Here is a 15,934-nt window from a genome sequence, read left to right as displayed (position 1 = left end):
TTTACTTTTTTAATGGGTAGAGAAGTCCTGCCCAATAGAGGAAATCAGAAAGAGGATAGGGCAAAAGCAGCTGGCTAGAACATCCATTTCACTTCAGTTCTGTCCTGCTACTGACTCACTGCTAATACCCCATAAAAAGTAACAGAAGCTCAATTTTTTTTAAGGCTGCAGTGAGTTTGGATAAAAACACCCTTGCAACTGATGTGGTCATGACATTGGGCTTTTGGCCAGTGAATGTGTCATGCAAGACCTGTGGGAGCCCTGGCCCGGGTATTCAATTGGTTAGTGCATCACACCAACACACCAAGGTGGTGAGTTCAATGCTGGGCAGGGTACATACAAGAAGCCCTGGCTGGTGTAGCTCAGTGGATTGAGTGCAGGCCAACTCCCAGCAGGGGACGCACGAAAGGCAACCATACATTGATGTTTCCTCTCCCCCTCTCCTTTACTTTCCCCCTCTAAAGATAAATAAAATCTTTAAATTAAAAAAAAAATCAACCAATGAATCCATCAGTAAGTGGAACAAATCAATGTTTTTCTGTCTCTAAAATCAATTTAAAAAAAGACATGGGAAATCTCTATAAAATAAGGGTATGCCTACTTCCATTCAATTGGTCGGAACATAGATGTAATGTTTTGTGTTCCAGCAGCCATTCTGGGACACAGCGGTAAATGTCAACACCCAGGAACAATAGGGCAGATATAAAGGATCCTCCAATCACTACCTGTATATCTTTTAGTATGAGAGGTTAAAACCTTGAATATTTCCTTAAACCACTACTTTTTGAGAGAAGAGTGAGGGCCTGTCACCCGTTGCTAAATTCACTTCCTAACTCCTCGTAACGAAGCCTTAACCTACTCTTAACCTACAGCAGAAAGCAGATGATAAGGAACTGCCGCTTGGGAACATGGGAACAGAGAGGGAGGGATGGAGAGAGGGAGGAAGGGATGGAGAGAGGGAGGAAGGGATGGAGAGAGGGAGTGGAGGCTACAAGAAAACTTTTGATGGTAACAGACATGTTCACAGTCTTGACTGTGATCTTCTCATGGGTGAACTATATACCAAACATGCGATACACTTTAAATACGTGCAGTTTATTGTCCATGTTTTCCTTAATAAATATGAAAAATTCTTGCCTCAGTCCACCTTAAAAGAAAATACTAGCTCATTTATGACTAAAGGTGTTAGCCATTTGTTACGCATTGCAAATGAAATACTATGTTTTTTGTTATTTACGGTGGTGTTTTATTTTTGGGTTGTACAGAAGTTACATAGTGAAATACAGTCATGGTTTTCTAAGAAAACATTAATATTTTGATCTACTTCTACTACCAATTTTTCTGTGCATTCTTTTCTCGGTCTGCCTAATTTTTCCTGAACCAACCTCACTTAAGAGTGTTCTCATTTTACGTAACACTATTTATTTTGCATGTGATCACAAATACTTTACAAATTTAAGTAGCTGAAAACATCCTTACCCCTATTTGTTGATGATTCATAATGGTGCAACAAATACCTTCCACAAAATGCAGGGCCCCGTCTCGGAGGAGATCCCCAAAGGAGAAATAAGCTACTCCCACGTTTAAAGCTCTGGATACTTTCCAAAACATGCTCTCCCGCCCACAAAGAGCGAGCATGGTGCGTTCTATTTACCCAAAAGAGTGTTCTGGTGTCTTTTTAATGGATAGCTGCTCAGGGTAAATACACTGAGTAGCTGAATTTTCTCTCTGCAACAGGTGTGTTTTTCTCTTTCATTCTTCTATGTCTTCCTGTTTTAACTACTTTTATGATCTTTTCAGAGTAACCATATGCCATATTTTCTATGCATAAGTATCCACTTGTATTTTTTTTAAATACTTTCCCCCTGCCCTCCATGTAACCCCTTTAATCTAGCTAGGTTTAAATTTTGGTGTTCGTTGTGACTGATTAAAATCTGTTCCTTCTCCCTCCTTTACCATGCTTTATAATTGGTTTGATGTCTTTTTGTTTTGTTCATTTTTATTGAATGTATCAGGACGATAACTGGTTAACAAAATTACACAGGTTCCAAGTGCACCATTCCACAATGGATCACCTGGACACTGTATTGAGTGTTCTCTACCCCAGGGTTTGATGTCTTCTTAACTGTCTTATGTTAGTAGCAAAATAAAGCCTGTTTCTGGCATATCTACTCTTCCTTGGATCTGCCAATTTGTCAGTACAAATAAATGGCTTTTAAAAGCCCCCCCCCAATGACATACTTAATACATTAACACTATTACGAGCAGATAAACAAACCTAAGACAGTTTCTAAGATCAATGAATTCCGAATCAGAATCTCTTCTCACCCTGTGACTAGAATGATTCAGTATTTTGTGATTTTTTTTTTTTAAAGGAATGGGTGGCCCTGGCTGGTGTGGCTCAGTGGATCGCGCAAGGGCTGTGAACACAAGGGTTGTCAGATTGATTCCCTGTCAGGCCACACCCCTGGTTGGGGGTGTGACAGAGGTAACTGACTGATTTATCTCTCACACACTGATTCCTCTCCCTTCTCTTTTTCCCTCCCTTCCCCCTCTCTAAATATAAGTAAATAAAATTATTTTATAGGAAGTGGTTTTATGTTTATTTTCAAGAAACGTACCACTCTTCCCAAATTGTGTTAATGGACTACCTTCCTTCCTTACTTCTCTGATGTTCACATCAAGAACAGAAGTCTCCGTACCATCTCTGCGGTATTCATTAATATAAATGCTATGGAGTGACAGTGTAAATACTGTGTGTCTGGGCCCTTCACTTAACATTTCGACCCACAGCATGAAGAAATCAAGTGTCCAAAGCAGGTCCACCCAAATCAGTGTGTTACTTGACGGCGTTTCACCACTGAGTCTTGAGCCTGTGGGGTAGGCACAGCTCAAGATGTTCATGGCTATCATTCTGCCCACCGCTTAAGTGATCAGTGCGGAGGAGAAAACACTTACACATTCACATATACATCTAAGAATCCTTTTATATACTCAAATACATACCTTGTACTATATACTGCCTGCTTTTCCCAATCTTTCCAGATATACTTTAAAAGTGAGGTCTGGATTTAACAGGGACCCCCCTGAAGCTCCCAAAACAGTGCTCTCCTGTAACACTGCAGATGCACAGTTGAGCTTCTGCTGAAGACATGCAGACTCTTCCCCCTTTCTTCTCACTCAGTTTCTCAGGTTCCTTCCTCCCTCCCTCCCTTTATCTCTAATACTTGCCCAAGGATATGTTCATTTACTTTTAGAGGGAGAAGAAAAGAGGGGGAAGAGAGGGGATGAGAGACAGAGAGAGAAAAAGACAGAGGCAGAGACAGACAGACAGACAATGATTGGCTGCCTCCTGTTTGTGCCCCAGCTGGGCACTTAACTCAAAATGTAGCTGTGTGCCCTGAGCAGGGCTTGAACCTGCAACCTTTTGGCATATGGGAGGACACTCCAACCAACTGAGCCACCAGTCTAGGACTGGCCATGGCTTTCTTGTATGGGGTCAGGACAACCAGAGTTATGTGTCCAAGAAACTGGGTGAGAATGGAGCAAAAACACTTGTTCACACTAAAAACCAGATCACACCTGTCTTCAGACTTTGGGGACAGAGCTGGGTTTTTGTTTTTTTTTTGGCCACACGGGAAACAAACTGGCTTTTCAGCAAAATGTTTTTTGAGCAAAGTTATAGCAACTGGTCCTCAATCTTTACCTCGACTTCTCCTCCCAGCCTCCAAAGGAGGGAGCCAACATCACAGAGTCAACTTGGAGGAAAAAGGGGCTGTGTTTTCTACCAACACCCAGGGACTTCTTTGTTAACAGGTATGAAGAACCTGGACCCTACTTTCACAGAGGCCTTCAGACAGTTTTGTAGGGATGGCCAACGCACTGGCAATGCAGTAAGAACTGTAGATAGAAACGGGTGTCCAATTGCACCCCAAGTCTCCAATCACTGGCTGAATGAAGGTGTGACAGGATTACAACCAAGAGCCACGAAAGACTGCACCTTCCCCCAAAAGCACACCCGCGGTTGGCATTCAGCAGGCGCCTCTCGGTGTGGCCATACAGATTACTAATATAGTGAGCACTCCAACTCACTCCAAGCACCCAGATGCCCAACCTGCCACTTGGATCCTCCCCACAAAATGCCCCGTGCTCCAGTATGTGCACCCGTGTCAGCTATTAATAGTACCACGCAGTATTTGATTTTCACTCCCATGTCCTTTTCACCACCCAAACAGGGGACTCTCAGCTGTCACCGACCATGTTTGGAAAGCGGGGAGTGGCAGGTAAAATCCGCTCTCCTCTCTCCTCCCTACAGAAAGCTCGAGTTTGTACTTTCCTGAGAACTCATATTTTAACCACACATCCTCCTCACCCCCGAGCGACAGATGCCGGCAGAGCACAGAGTTCACCAGCAATTCTCTGGTTACGTTCCGAGGAAGCCCTGTGTGTTCTCAATCTCCAAGGACAGAAAGGGGTTCATCAAATAACACCACAATGGACCGGGGGGAAGAACTCGGACATGAGCTGCAGGAACGCAGAGTCACTACAATAAAATAGAAAGAAAAACTATACACCAAACCATGCTGATGAAAGAGATTTAACAGCAATGGAGAGACACTCTGAAAGCATTAAGAACACGACAGAAGAAGTGACTCCAGAAATACAGGCTCTCAAACTTCCAATGTTATGACTTGCATATCAGATCATCTGACACATTAGAAAGATTTCTTCATTACCACGCAGAGGAATGTGATAGCTGTAGAGAAATGTATTCAAATCTAACCCAGGGGTGTCCAACCTTTTCAGAGTTTCTGAGCTACCGTGGAAGAAGATGACGATCTTGGGCCACACATTAAATACACCAACACTAATAAAAACTGATGAGCTCCCCGCCCCCAAAAAGGATGGGAGCGGTTTAAGTAAATTTACAGTTTTGTGTTGGGCTGCAGGCTGAGCACCCCTGGACCCCTTGATTAAAGCACATGGTCAGTTCTTTAACCATTTTCCTAAAAGGTATTTTTCAAACAATTCACTTGGTCAAATACTCTAGAATTTAAATAGCAGCAGTTTCCTATTCAATATTTTTCTGTTGTACCAAAACCCCGTTATCTGGACCAGGAGAGAAGATTTAAAATCAATTCAGGCACAGGAAGCGACCCGACTGTGTGAGAGAGCTTCGCTATGCTCCCAAGTTCCATGTGCCCCTTCCTAGCCCCAAGGAGATGGAGAGTCCGAATTACCAGGATGTGACTTTATCACCCAGAAAAGAGTTTGAGACTCTGGATCTTGAGAAATTTCCCACGCTCACTTATTTCTCACCTATGAACAGACAAGCAAACAAACTCTGAATAATAGCAAAGGCCTCTGTCTGAAAAGCACTGAGCTCTCTCCTTCAGCCACCCACCTGGATTTGGGCAGGGCCTGGATGGGGAACAGACAGATGACGTGATAAGGGCCCGGGCTAGGTGTCTGGAACAAGCCCAGACTGGCCAGTAACTCTGGCCACAACCCAATCTGCACAAGGCTTCAAGGAGGTCTCCCCGCAGCCCCCGGGGACCCAAGGATAGGTGTGGTATGGTCATCGCAGCGGCTCATCTGGGCCACTTCTCCACGTCCCCCCCTTACTCCCCCCCCGTCACTGGTGTCTGCCCAGTAATCTACACACGCCATCTGGAAGGGAGCGGGAAGGTTTTCTGGGCAAGAAAAGAACAAGGGAAATAGGTGAAGACTGGGGAAGGACTGACCTGGATTGCCTGGCGGCCCTGCTGGGCGTCGGCCAGCAACTGGATGGTGAGTGCGCGAGAGTCCTGCAGCGCCTCCTGGAGGTAGATGAAGCTGTGGCCGCCGTGCCGGCCCATTGTACACTCACGACAGATGGGCACTGAGCAAGTGTCACAGTACAGGTGCAGCACCTGGGGACCAAAGCCAGGACAGGCATTAATGAGAGACGCAGGACTGGGGACAGGCAGGGCACCCACAGGGCGCTCCGGATCCCGGACTCCCGCCCACTCCGTTCCCAGAGAAGGGGCTCGGCCCCTCTGAAGACAGGGGGCAGGGTAGTTGTCTGGGAGCACAGCTTGCTCTTCTCCCCCTCCCTGTCCCAGGTCAAAGAACAGACAACCTAGACAACTCAGACACTGCGAAGGCGTTAGCATTGCCCTGTATCTTAGATGATTCACCCAGAAAAGTTCTAAGATTGTGTTATTACTGAGATTCGTGGCCCAAAGGACAGACTCTACCAAGATATTTCTCTTGCCGCCCCAGCCTCTGGGCATGTAAAGCGAGGTTAGGGGCCAGTACTAATGGGCTCACACCACAGGTTTCTGCCCGCCCACTCCCATCAAGGAGATCAGCACAACATGCAAAGTGTGGTCCTCTAGGCACTCAAGCAAGCGAAGGGCAAGAGCTAGTGGTAAGGTCAGCCAGCTTCTTGTCTTTCTTCTTCCTGCCAAGTTGTTCCAAGGAGCTGACCCTGGGGGGCAGCCCATGCTGAGAAAACCGCGTTCACTGCTTTCTGCAATGTTCTCCGTTTCCCTGCAGCCCAGCACGCTGGGAGGGCGGGAGAGGAGGGCTGGCACCACCTCCACCTGCTGATAAATGAGGAGCTCTCTAGAGAGACAGCTCCTTGGCACAGAAACTGGGCCAGTCTTGTATCCCTCCACCGAGCAGGGCACTTAGCGCCACTCTGTGTAAATGTTTGCTGGATTGCTTTCAAGAGCAGAGCTTAAATTTGCCTCTGGTACACCTGGGTGTGAAGGGAAGCCAGCCGGCACGCAACAGGAAGCAGAGAAGTGGTGTCCGAGGGGAGCGCTCCCACATACACAACGAACCCAATCCCCACGCGCAGACAAGAGGCTGTAAGCTGTTGAAGGCCACAGAGCTAGCAAGGGCAGGGAGGCCAACCTGAGACTTTTTTTTTTTTTTTAGTTTTAATTTGTTTTAGAGGGAAGGGAAGAAGAGAAATATCAATGTGTGGCTGCTTCTTAAGTGCCCCCCACTGGGGACCTGGCCTACAACCCAGGAGTGTGCTCTAACTGGGAATCGAACCAACGGCCCTTTGGTTTGCAGGCCCTCGCACCATCAATCCACTGAGCCACACCAGCCAGGGCAAACCCGAGGGTCTTAAAGAGTTGCTTCCCGCACATGCCTGGTACCAGCTACTTCATGCAGAGCCCACAGCACCTTGCTAGGCACCTGGAGGTCCAAGACATGAAACAGTACAAGAGCTCATCCCGGCTGAGAGACAGATGCAGAGAAACAGAGATGGGGCTTGGGGGTGGAGGTGGTAACCCCAAGGGCCAGGAAGTTCCCATAAGGCTGAAAGTCTCACACAGAAGCAGCCCTGAGGCAAACAGTGAGAAGGTCATTTCTCTCCTTCCCGGGGTTATTTTATTAACCCACCCAAGTCTTGGTGTGGAGCACAGGCATCCACTAGGAAACAGTCTCTCTAATGGCTCAGCTGGAAGACAGGCCTGCCCTGCTCCCGGTTAACGAAGTTATAATAGGGAGGTATGTAATCCAGTGTGGGTTAGGCTACTTCTCCAGGAACTTTGGATTCTGAGAGAGAAAAAGATTTAGGAGATTTGTTCCTACTTTTAAGAAGTGGCTCCAATGCAGCAAGTTTTAGGGACTCAGTTTTATAGGAGGGGGGAAACGTGGTCAGTCGTGGCTTTGCCACCACTTTTTGTTGTTCGTACGACCCTTTTCTCCGGGAGCCAGGGTAGCCTGCAACCAAGTGTTGGCAATTTGCCCTCTTCCAGACCAATCCCTTTCAAAAAAGTGGGGCCACCATGTAGAGATGAGCTCATCTTTCTGATCTGATAAACCTAAAATTCTCGAGTTTGGCAGTAATTCCCGGACAGTCTCTCTCTTTTTTTTTTTTTAACAATGTGATGCTAAAGCAATTCACCCACAGGTTCCAACCACATTCCTTTGCTTTGCTCCCTCCATTTGTCGAGGGAATAAAGGGATCACTCCTATGCTAACAGCTGGTGTGAAAACCTTCCATCAGAAGGCTCCTTTTACATTAGAATAAAGCATGCCTCAGAACCTGCCGGCTCCTGCCCCCTCCTGCCAATCAGTGAAGCCATCTTCTCTGCCTCCTCTCAGGTCTAACCTCTTGTTGGGACAGCTGTGTGCTAGAGACACCCGCTGTGCTGTGTCATTGGGCAACTGCTCAGCTGCACAGGCAGTGAGTGGCCAAGGCCCTTAGGCTGTTCACCTGAGCCTGGCACTACCTGGTCATGGGACCACCTAGCCAGTCTGACCAGGTGCCTCGGGAGACCCACTCTACCTTTGACACCCCAGGAGCCCTGTTTCTGGGGTCCAGACCCCAGAAAGAAGCTCCTGGCAGCAGGCCTCTCACGCGTGCAGCCTTGGAGCCCAGACTCTCTACAATGGGCAGACCCCACCTGGCATCTTTCCACATGGGACTGAGCAGCGCTAGGTGACCGAGACCACACTGGGACTTCAAAGGTGGCACTGGTGCTAGGCAAGGGGAGCACCCAGCTAGTCAATCATGAAACGCTATGGGTGAGTAAAAGCACAGCATCACGGTGCTGGTAATCAATAAACCACTGATTTCTTTTTGAAGGGAAAAAAAGAGGACATATTATCCAAATAGGGACCATGTGACCACTTTTATAAACTTTTTTTAGCAGAAAGTTGGAGTAGAACTTCCAACCCACTAACGAGCTCAGCCCGTAAAGTTGAAAACCCACCACTTCAGAGCCTGTGAACCACAACCAATAAATAGGTAAGGATGTGTGTGGGAACAACTCTCTGGACTAGCTGCAAGAGTATTTTTACAGAATAAGCTGGAACCCACGTCTTCCGAAGAAAGGGCTGCGTGGAGGGTCCAAGGCCAGAAATGTAGCAGAGGCCGTGAACTATGGCTCCAGGAAGGGGGTGGGGGGAGAGGCGCAGGCCTCTGGCGGGAGGAATTCCAGGGCCTGGGGCTGCCGGTTTGGGGCTTCCCAGGCAGATGCATGCACAAGCCCCCGCCCCCACCACCCCCGCCCCTGCCTGGCGACAATCTGGCTACCCCGGCTGAATGGAGCAGGCTCAACCTCTGACCTTGTGAGCGACCACCCTCTTCCCTGCCCCCAGCTTCCAGGAGGCCCCACCCACTGCCTTCCTCTCCCCAAAATTTCTAAAATACCACGCGGAGACAAAGACCTAGGAATGTGGGCCCAGCGGGAGGGGAAGGGGGAGGCTTAAAGAAAAAATAAATAAATAAAAATACCAAGTAGGTAGGTTTTCCTTAGCCAGAGCTTAAATCAAGTGCTTTGTTAACGAAGACGACTTGTGTGCTGTCTGCGCACACGCTTTCTGGAAACCTCCTTTTCGACTGCCTGCGATCCAACAAGGAATTCAAACACACTGCCCACGTGTAAGAATGGGCTTCTCGCTTTAAATACAAGGGCTCACACATCAGTGAAAACCAGGTAGGTGCCAAGGACGGAGGGGCCTCTCATCATCAACATACCAACCGAAACACAATACATTAACTGCTCTAAATTTAGTTTTGAGATGTCCCCCACTACAACTCTTTAGGAAAGACCGGGGGGGGGGTGGGGGGGGGACGACACATCTGGCTTCCCACAAACTCTCCCTGAGACGGCAGGAGGTGCCCACCCATCCCAAAGGGCTTCTTAGCTCCCCACTGTAGAAATGAAATGAAGTGAAGAATGACTGGTGACAACCAGAAGCCTTATCAGTATGTGCCGCTGCACAGGCTCTCCTATTTAGAAGTGGTGAGCCAAGTTCAAGGAGTAAAGTCCAGCCAAGGAACTAAGTCTATTCAATAACACAAAAACCAAGCTTCACCTGATTTATGGAAGATACACTGAATACGAAGTCCGAACCCGAGGCGGGGGCTCCCACTGCACACCCCGGGCCACGTGCTGCTGCTTCCTAGAGCTGGGGCCGGGAGGAGGGAGAGAGGAAAACTGGACCCTTGTTCTTTTGCTTTTGTTTTTTTGGTGGAGAAGGGAAGTGTCTGAAAAAACTATTTAGATAGGGAACACAACATGTGTTTGTAATGCAAAAAGATATACAAGTGCCAACACTTTTAAATCTCTCCCAGCGTACACAATCATCCAAAAATATGCTAGAGTCCACGCGTGTGGATTTTTTTTTTTAGAGACAAATACCTGTACATCACACTTGGCCGTCTTCCCTTAACTATATCAAGTTGGAAAATATTCCGGGTCAAGCAGGCCAGCCTGCCTCACGAGCAACGCCACAGTGACTATCCTTGTTCTTTATAAGACCCAAATTTCCCACTTGGTACTATGTTCAATTGTTCTATCACTGAATGTGTTGGGGAAAACGCCTCCCTGTTAAGTGCGGGCAGTCAAGATTCCCCAGTTGAATAATAACTCCAACCATGGGAACCTCCATGGGAACCTCCAACCATGGGAACCCAGGTTGGTAAGTGATGGGTTCTGTTCCCAAATGAACACAAAAACCCAGCAAAGGGACGCCAGGTGAGAAGGCTGGGGGACTGGGGGGTGTAGGCTGCTGAGGACTACCCGAAGTGCAAGGCAGTGGGTGGAAGGGGTCTCAGACAATGTACAGGAAGAAGGGTGTTAAGGATGCCCCCCCCCATACAAACCCACAGTCCCTTTTCTGCAATTCCAAAACCCGGCAGGCTCTGGTAACCCAAAGTTTTTACTTCAGTTATTTGACAGCAAAACTGGAAGTGGCATAAAAATGATTACAATTCTTACCACTGAGTGTGAATTTCCATATATTTACTGAAGAAATGGTAACACTCATTATTTTGCGATGTTGTCACTAGCAGATACGCATGCACAGTATTAACTTCTTCTAAAATCAGAGATTTTGAGGCACATCTGATCCCAAGGGTTAGGGTAAAAGACTTGGACAAATATTATACACTACCTGCCTGGCCATCCAACTGAATAAAATTCATCACCAGCTCTCTCACCAGGCAACCGTGTTGAGAGTACCTGGTGATACCCCAAGCACAGTGGGCTCGACTCCAGACCACATTTTTAGGCCTCGCAGGCAAACATGAAAAGGGCTTGAACACAGAGGGGGAGGCCCTTTGCTCTAACAACTTCAGGCTCAGTGAGGCTGCTGGTGCCTAGTCTGATGACCATGAAATGTCACGTGTTGTCCTTCCCAGCACCTGTCACCCTGCTTTCTTCTGGGACAAGGTCCCAATGCCCCAGACCCGGGCACGGGAGAGGTTCCCCACGTTAGAGTGGGGAAACCCGCCAAGGACCCTCCCTGTAGACCATCACAGCCCTTGTTTTCCCCCAGCAAAAGGCTTTTATCATTAACATATGCAAAAGCAGAAAGATCACCTTCTTAAAGCTAAGACCAAATACAAAGAAACAGATCATTAGGTTTAAATTCTGTTTCCCTAGTTGGATGGTGGAATTTGGCTGAGCTTAGCTGCAGATTGGGTAAAATGAGAACTGACCCAATTTGGGCCTCACGGAGCTGTTGGAACTATTCAGATGTAGGGAACCGCGTTCATCCTGGAAGAAGAGCATCCCCCTTCTAGCGAGGACTCAAAGATGACACCCAGAGAACAAAGGCACCCTGAGAAACACAGCACACACGCCTTGCACCAGCTTTGCCAGAGTCACAGGCAAACTAGTGTCACAGGCAAACTAGTTTCACAATGTTTCCTACCACACAGCCCCCTCCCTGAGGCTGAGGGCGCAGCAGTCCATCTGCCTGACTCAAGGAAGGGCCACCAGGTCCTGGCCGGGTAGCCCAGTTGGTTTGAGTGAGGTCCCCATAAGTTGGGGGTTTCCCTTCATCCCTGCATGTTCTTCCATGGTTGGGGGCACCTACAAGAACCAACCAATGAGCGCATAGGCGGGTGAAGCAACAAACTGATGTTTCTCTTAAAAAAAAAAGAATCAATAAATTTTAAAAAATTGTGTAAGGGGAGGAGTGTTGCTTTAGGATGCAACAGTGACAATATAACCCACGCACGTGTTTTCCTGGCATCCGACCCCACTCAGGTTGCTGAAGTTAGTTTAACAGCTTGGGGAAAACTGTCCAGGTGAGCTAAAAGAGCAAAAGTCAAGGTGGGGAGGGTGCAGGGGGATTTGGGTGGAAAAACTCATGGGCAGAAGACTGCACGTCCCACACTGAGCTACTGTTAGCATTTCTCAGAGCCTCTGTGAAATCACAAGGAACATCTGATCTTTTAAAGTATGAGCATGATGTCATAAAATAGCCAGTGTGGGACAATACACACGCAACTCCATGGCTATGGGTCAGGTTCATTCCGTTTTGCGGGCACTGAGGCTTTCTTTGCTGGGCCCGCATCTGCTCCCTCTGCCCGCCTCTCACAGCCTCTGACAAACGTGTCACCATCCCAGCTCCCAGCGCCTGCCTCTTGGAACCCAGCCTGTACCAGCTTCGCCACTCTGGTCTGATTCTGATCTCCAGGCTGGAGGCTGCTTCCTTGGCCCCACCACGCAGCCTGAAGCACACTGATGGCCGGCCATGCCCACCAAGGCCAGCACAGTCTGCTACTTGCAGTGTGGAGTCTCCCTCACATTTCTTGAAGGCTCTAACCTGCGCCCACCCACAGTGGCAAATGACACTTGCACTTGGGTTTCTTGCAACAGATCCAGGTTATAATGAATGACATTATTAAGGGACACCTGAAACATGCCAGGCTTGTGTTTTGGACCACCACCTACCAAACATACTTTCACAAATAAAGCTACTTACTTCAAATATAATGGGTGTTTGAGAATTCTTCGTGTTCAAAAATAAAAACTTCCACATCAGAGAAACAGACTGTGGTACATACCCTAACAGGCTATTTTTCAGCAAAGAAAACAAACTAGTGATATGTCGTTGAGATTTATTGGTGTGACTACATCGATGACATATGCTTGGTAGAAAAAGCCAGAACCAAAAAAGAACACACTGCCTGGCTGGTGTAGCTCAATGGATTGAGTGTGGGCTGTGAACTAAAGGGTCATTGGTTCGATTCCCAGTCAGGGCACATGCCTGTGTTGTGGGCCAGGTCCCCAGTGGGGACACATGAGAGGCAACCACACACTGATATTTATCCCCCTCTTTCTCCCTCCCTTCCCCTCTCTCTAAAAATAAATAAATAAAACCTTAAAAAAAAGCACACTGCCATAATTCCACGTACATTAAGGCAAAAAAACAACAACAACAACAAAAAAACCCAGAGAAGTCAAGGAACTGTGTGGGGTAATAGAAATGTTCTAACATCTTGACGGAGACACAGGTGTATATATAATTGTCAAAACTCAAAATGCACATTTATAATCTGTTTATTTTATGTAAATTACACCTTAAAAAAGGTGAGGGGGAAGCCCTCCCAGCAATAACCTTGTTTGTGTTGCTGACGGGGTGAAGCGGGGTGCCTCCGCACGGCCCTCTTCCTGGCTAACGAGTAAATACTCGCTGAGCCTATAAATGAGCTACTCCGATGGCCCTGTGTAATTTACTTTGAATAGGTTTCTACCCTTCTCCCCACAATGTTCCCATTAGGTATGATTTCTCCTTTGCCCTCCACTATAAATATTATCTTAAGTTCTAGCTCACAAGAGACAAGCCTTGGCCTAATTCCCTGGAGGTTTGGGGAGGGAAAAAAAAAATCAGAGCCCCAGCCCGATTTACACACCGCAGGCGGCCTGCGCGCGTACAAAGCCGTATGAAATCGTTAGTGCCCCAGCTGCCGCCCCTGCTTGCATCTGACCTCTGATGTACTAATGAGTGGCCCATGCAGCTTCCAGCAGCAAATAAAATCGAGATTTGCTCCAATGCGAGATCACTGTCCACGTAAATTATAGATTTTTAAACGAGACCCGAGAAGATAGATTTTTGACATAGAGACACGGTTTTCCCGTTGCCTCTGAGGTCTCGAAAGCAGCGAGGCACCGTTTCCAAGAGTGTGTTCTGGACAAGGAAGAGTCGGCAGTGCTTGGAGGCTGCCTTTTTTTTAAATGGCGAGACTCTGTAGGTGGCCGTGTAACTCAGTCCTCACTCACCTCTTAAACAGTGGGCGACATTGTGCACCTGAAACCTTTTCACTTCCTAAAGTCGCAAAGGGGTTTCAGTTGCCTGTGTGGCAGAGGTCACATGGGCAGGTGGATTTAAAGCAAGGGAAGGCCTTCACCACGGGGCGGGGGTGGGGGGGGGGAACGACGGGACTATCTTGAGAAGGAAGCAAAAGTAAAGACACAGATAAGATTGCGATTCGCAACAAAAAAAGGTTTTAAAACCTTTCTAGACATAGTTTCTCCCTCCACCCTAACACAATAAATGTTTGTTCTTTTTTCTCCCCTTTCCAGCAAGTTCTACTAATGCAGGGAGTAGCCAAGCTCCTGCTAGTCAGCTGCCCTCGGCCTCAACCAGGAGGGCTGACCCAACTCCGGCCTTCCCAGGTGGCCCAGGTTTACGTGCTCTGTCACATCCGCTGACAATTTTAAGAGCAGGTTACCTTACCAGGCACTGCCTGCAAATCAATAGGTTAACCAAGTATTTACTGCTGCAGAAATCTTGTTTCAATCCAGAGTTGTCCGTGGGCGGGGACTTGTTTAAATTGGGGAGGGGACCAATCACGGATGCGGCAGCAGGCCTCTGGGAATTCTCAATGCCACTCAGTGCCGAGCCTCAGAGGGGCTGAGGCAAGGACAGTGTGTGTCTGCAAGCAGTGTTGTGGGGGGGCGGGGGGGCGGGTTGTGGCCAAGGCCCAGGCCTAGGCCCTCTGTGCAGCACCCCTCCACACCGCCCCGTGGAGGAGAGCATTAAATACAGAGGACAGGCACACTCTTACAGGACCTCCTTTTCCCCAGGAATCACCAGGGCCCTTCTCAAGCAAGGGCTTCTCCTGTGGGTAAAAGGCAAACTGAGCAAGAACAGAGGGGGCTCAAACCGAACCTCCAGTGCAACAGCTGGGGGCCGATCTTTTTTTAAACCCTTTTCAAGGGTTTTTAAGACGGCGGGTTAAACGCAGCCCTGCGTTAGGCAATTAATTAATTTAAATCACACAGACACACACACACCCCCTCAGTACACCCTTCTACTCCAACAGTAGAAAACCTAATTCCAAAGATACCCCCAACAAAGGCCAAAAAAGGGACACCCCTGGCCAGACTCACAGACAGACTAGGAGCCCAGGCTTAAATTCAGAGTCCCTTATCACCCTCACTGGGAATCACCAGGGGTCTGGGAGCCCCAGGGCTGTTCCCTGATCCAAGGCAATTATACTGGGTGGGTCTTAGTGCTCCCTGCCCGCCCCAGATGGGGGAAATGCAAACTGTACAGAGGTCCCAGGTCAGGCACAGGTAGGGTGGGGACAGCAGTGCAGAAAGACACTAACACTAAGACATTTATCTCAGATTAAGCACAATTAAAACGTAAAGGCCTTTTTCAAGGAGGGTGTGGGAAACAGAAACCAGACTCCACAAAGGGTGGGACAAGGAGCCTCCGCAAACCAGTAGAAACTGGTCCAGCAGAGAAAAGAACTGGGTGGCAGAAAAGCTGCATTCCAATCTTAGGCGATGTGACCTGGGGAGGAAGGGCCCAACCAGTGCTGGAATCACAGGGGACAAACCGGGATAAACCCACCAACTGCAAAGGATGGATTCAGCTGCCAAACCAGACAATCAGGAATCACAGAGGAGCCCAGCTAAAGCCAGAAGCAAAGCCCTCGTGCCGGGGAGTTCACCCATCCCTCTTCCCACGAGTGCGCGCAAGGCTCTTAACAGCTGTGCTCTTAAAGAAGCACTAATTACAGTCGGATTGGCAGGGAGTCAGGGAAGCCCCACACCCAGGCCACCAGGGTTTCAGGCAGAAAAATGCCAACTAACTAGTAATAAGATACAATCTTGGGGAAAAAAGGCCCACGTTCAGGGAGAACGTAGGCAAACCACTGGAGTCAAACTCCTTAAGA

The 15,934-nt window shown here is 48.2% G+C and overlaps 1 protein-coding gene across 1 annotated transcript in view; it reads right to left on the bottom strand.

The window, feature by feature from the left end:
• Positions 1–15,934, bottom strand: part of TRIM71 (tripartite motif containing 71) — a 62,039-nt gene that overhangs the window by 12,433 nt on the left and 33,672 nt on the right. Inside the window, exon 2 of the mRNA XM_037070754.1 lies at positions 5,745–5,912. Coding sequence (XP_036926649.1) covers positions 5,745–5,912 — 168 coding nt within the window. The remainder of the gene's footprint in view (positions 1–5,744; positions 5,913–15,934) is intronic.

The sequence above is a fragment of the Sturnira hondurensis genome, unplaced genomic scaffold (genome assembly GCF_014824575.4).
Source record: "Sturnira hondurensis isolate 20B ecotype Veracruz unplaced genomic scaffold, ASM1482457v3 Scaffold0019006, whole genome shotgun sequence".
Lineage (NCBI taxonomy): Eukaryota > Metazoa > Chordata > Mammalia > Chiroptera > Phyllostomidae > Sturnira > Sturnira hondurensis.
The sequence above is the reverse complement of the archived record's forward strand: the minus strand, read 5'-3'. Positions and strand labels throughout refer to the sequence as shown.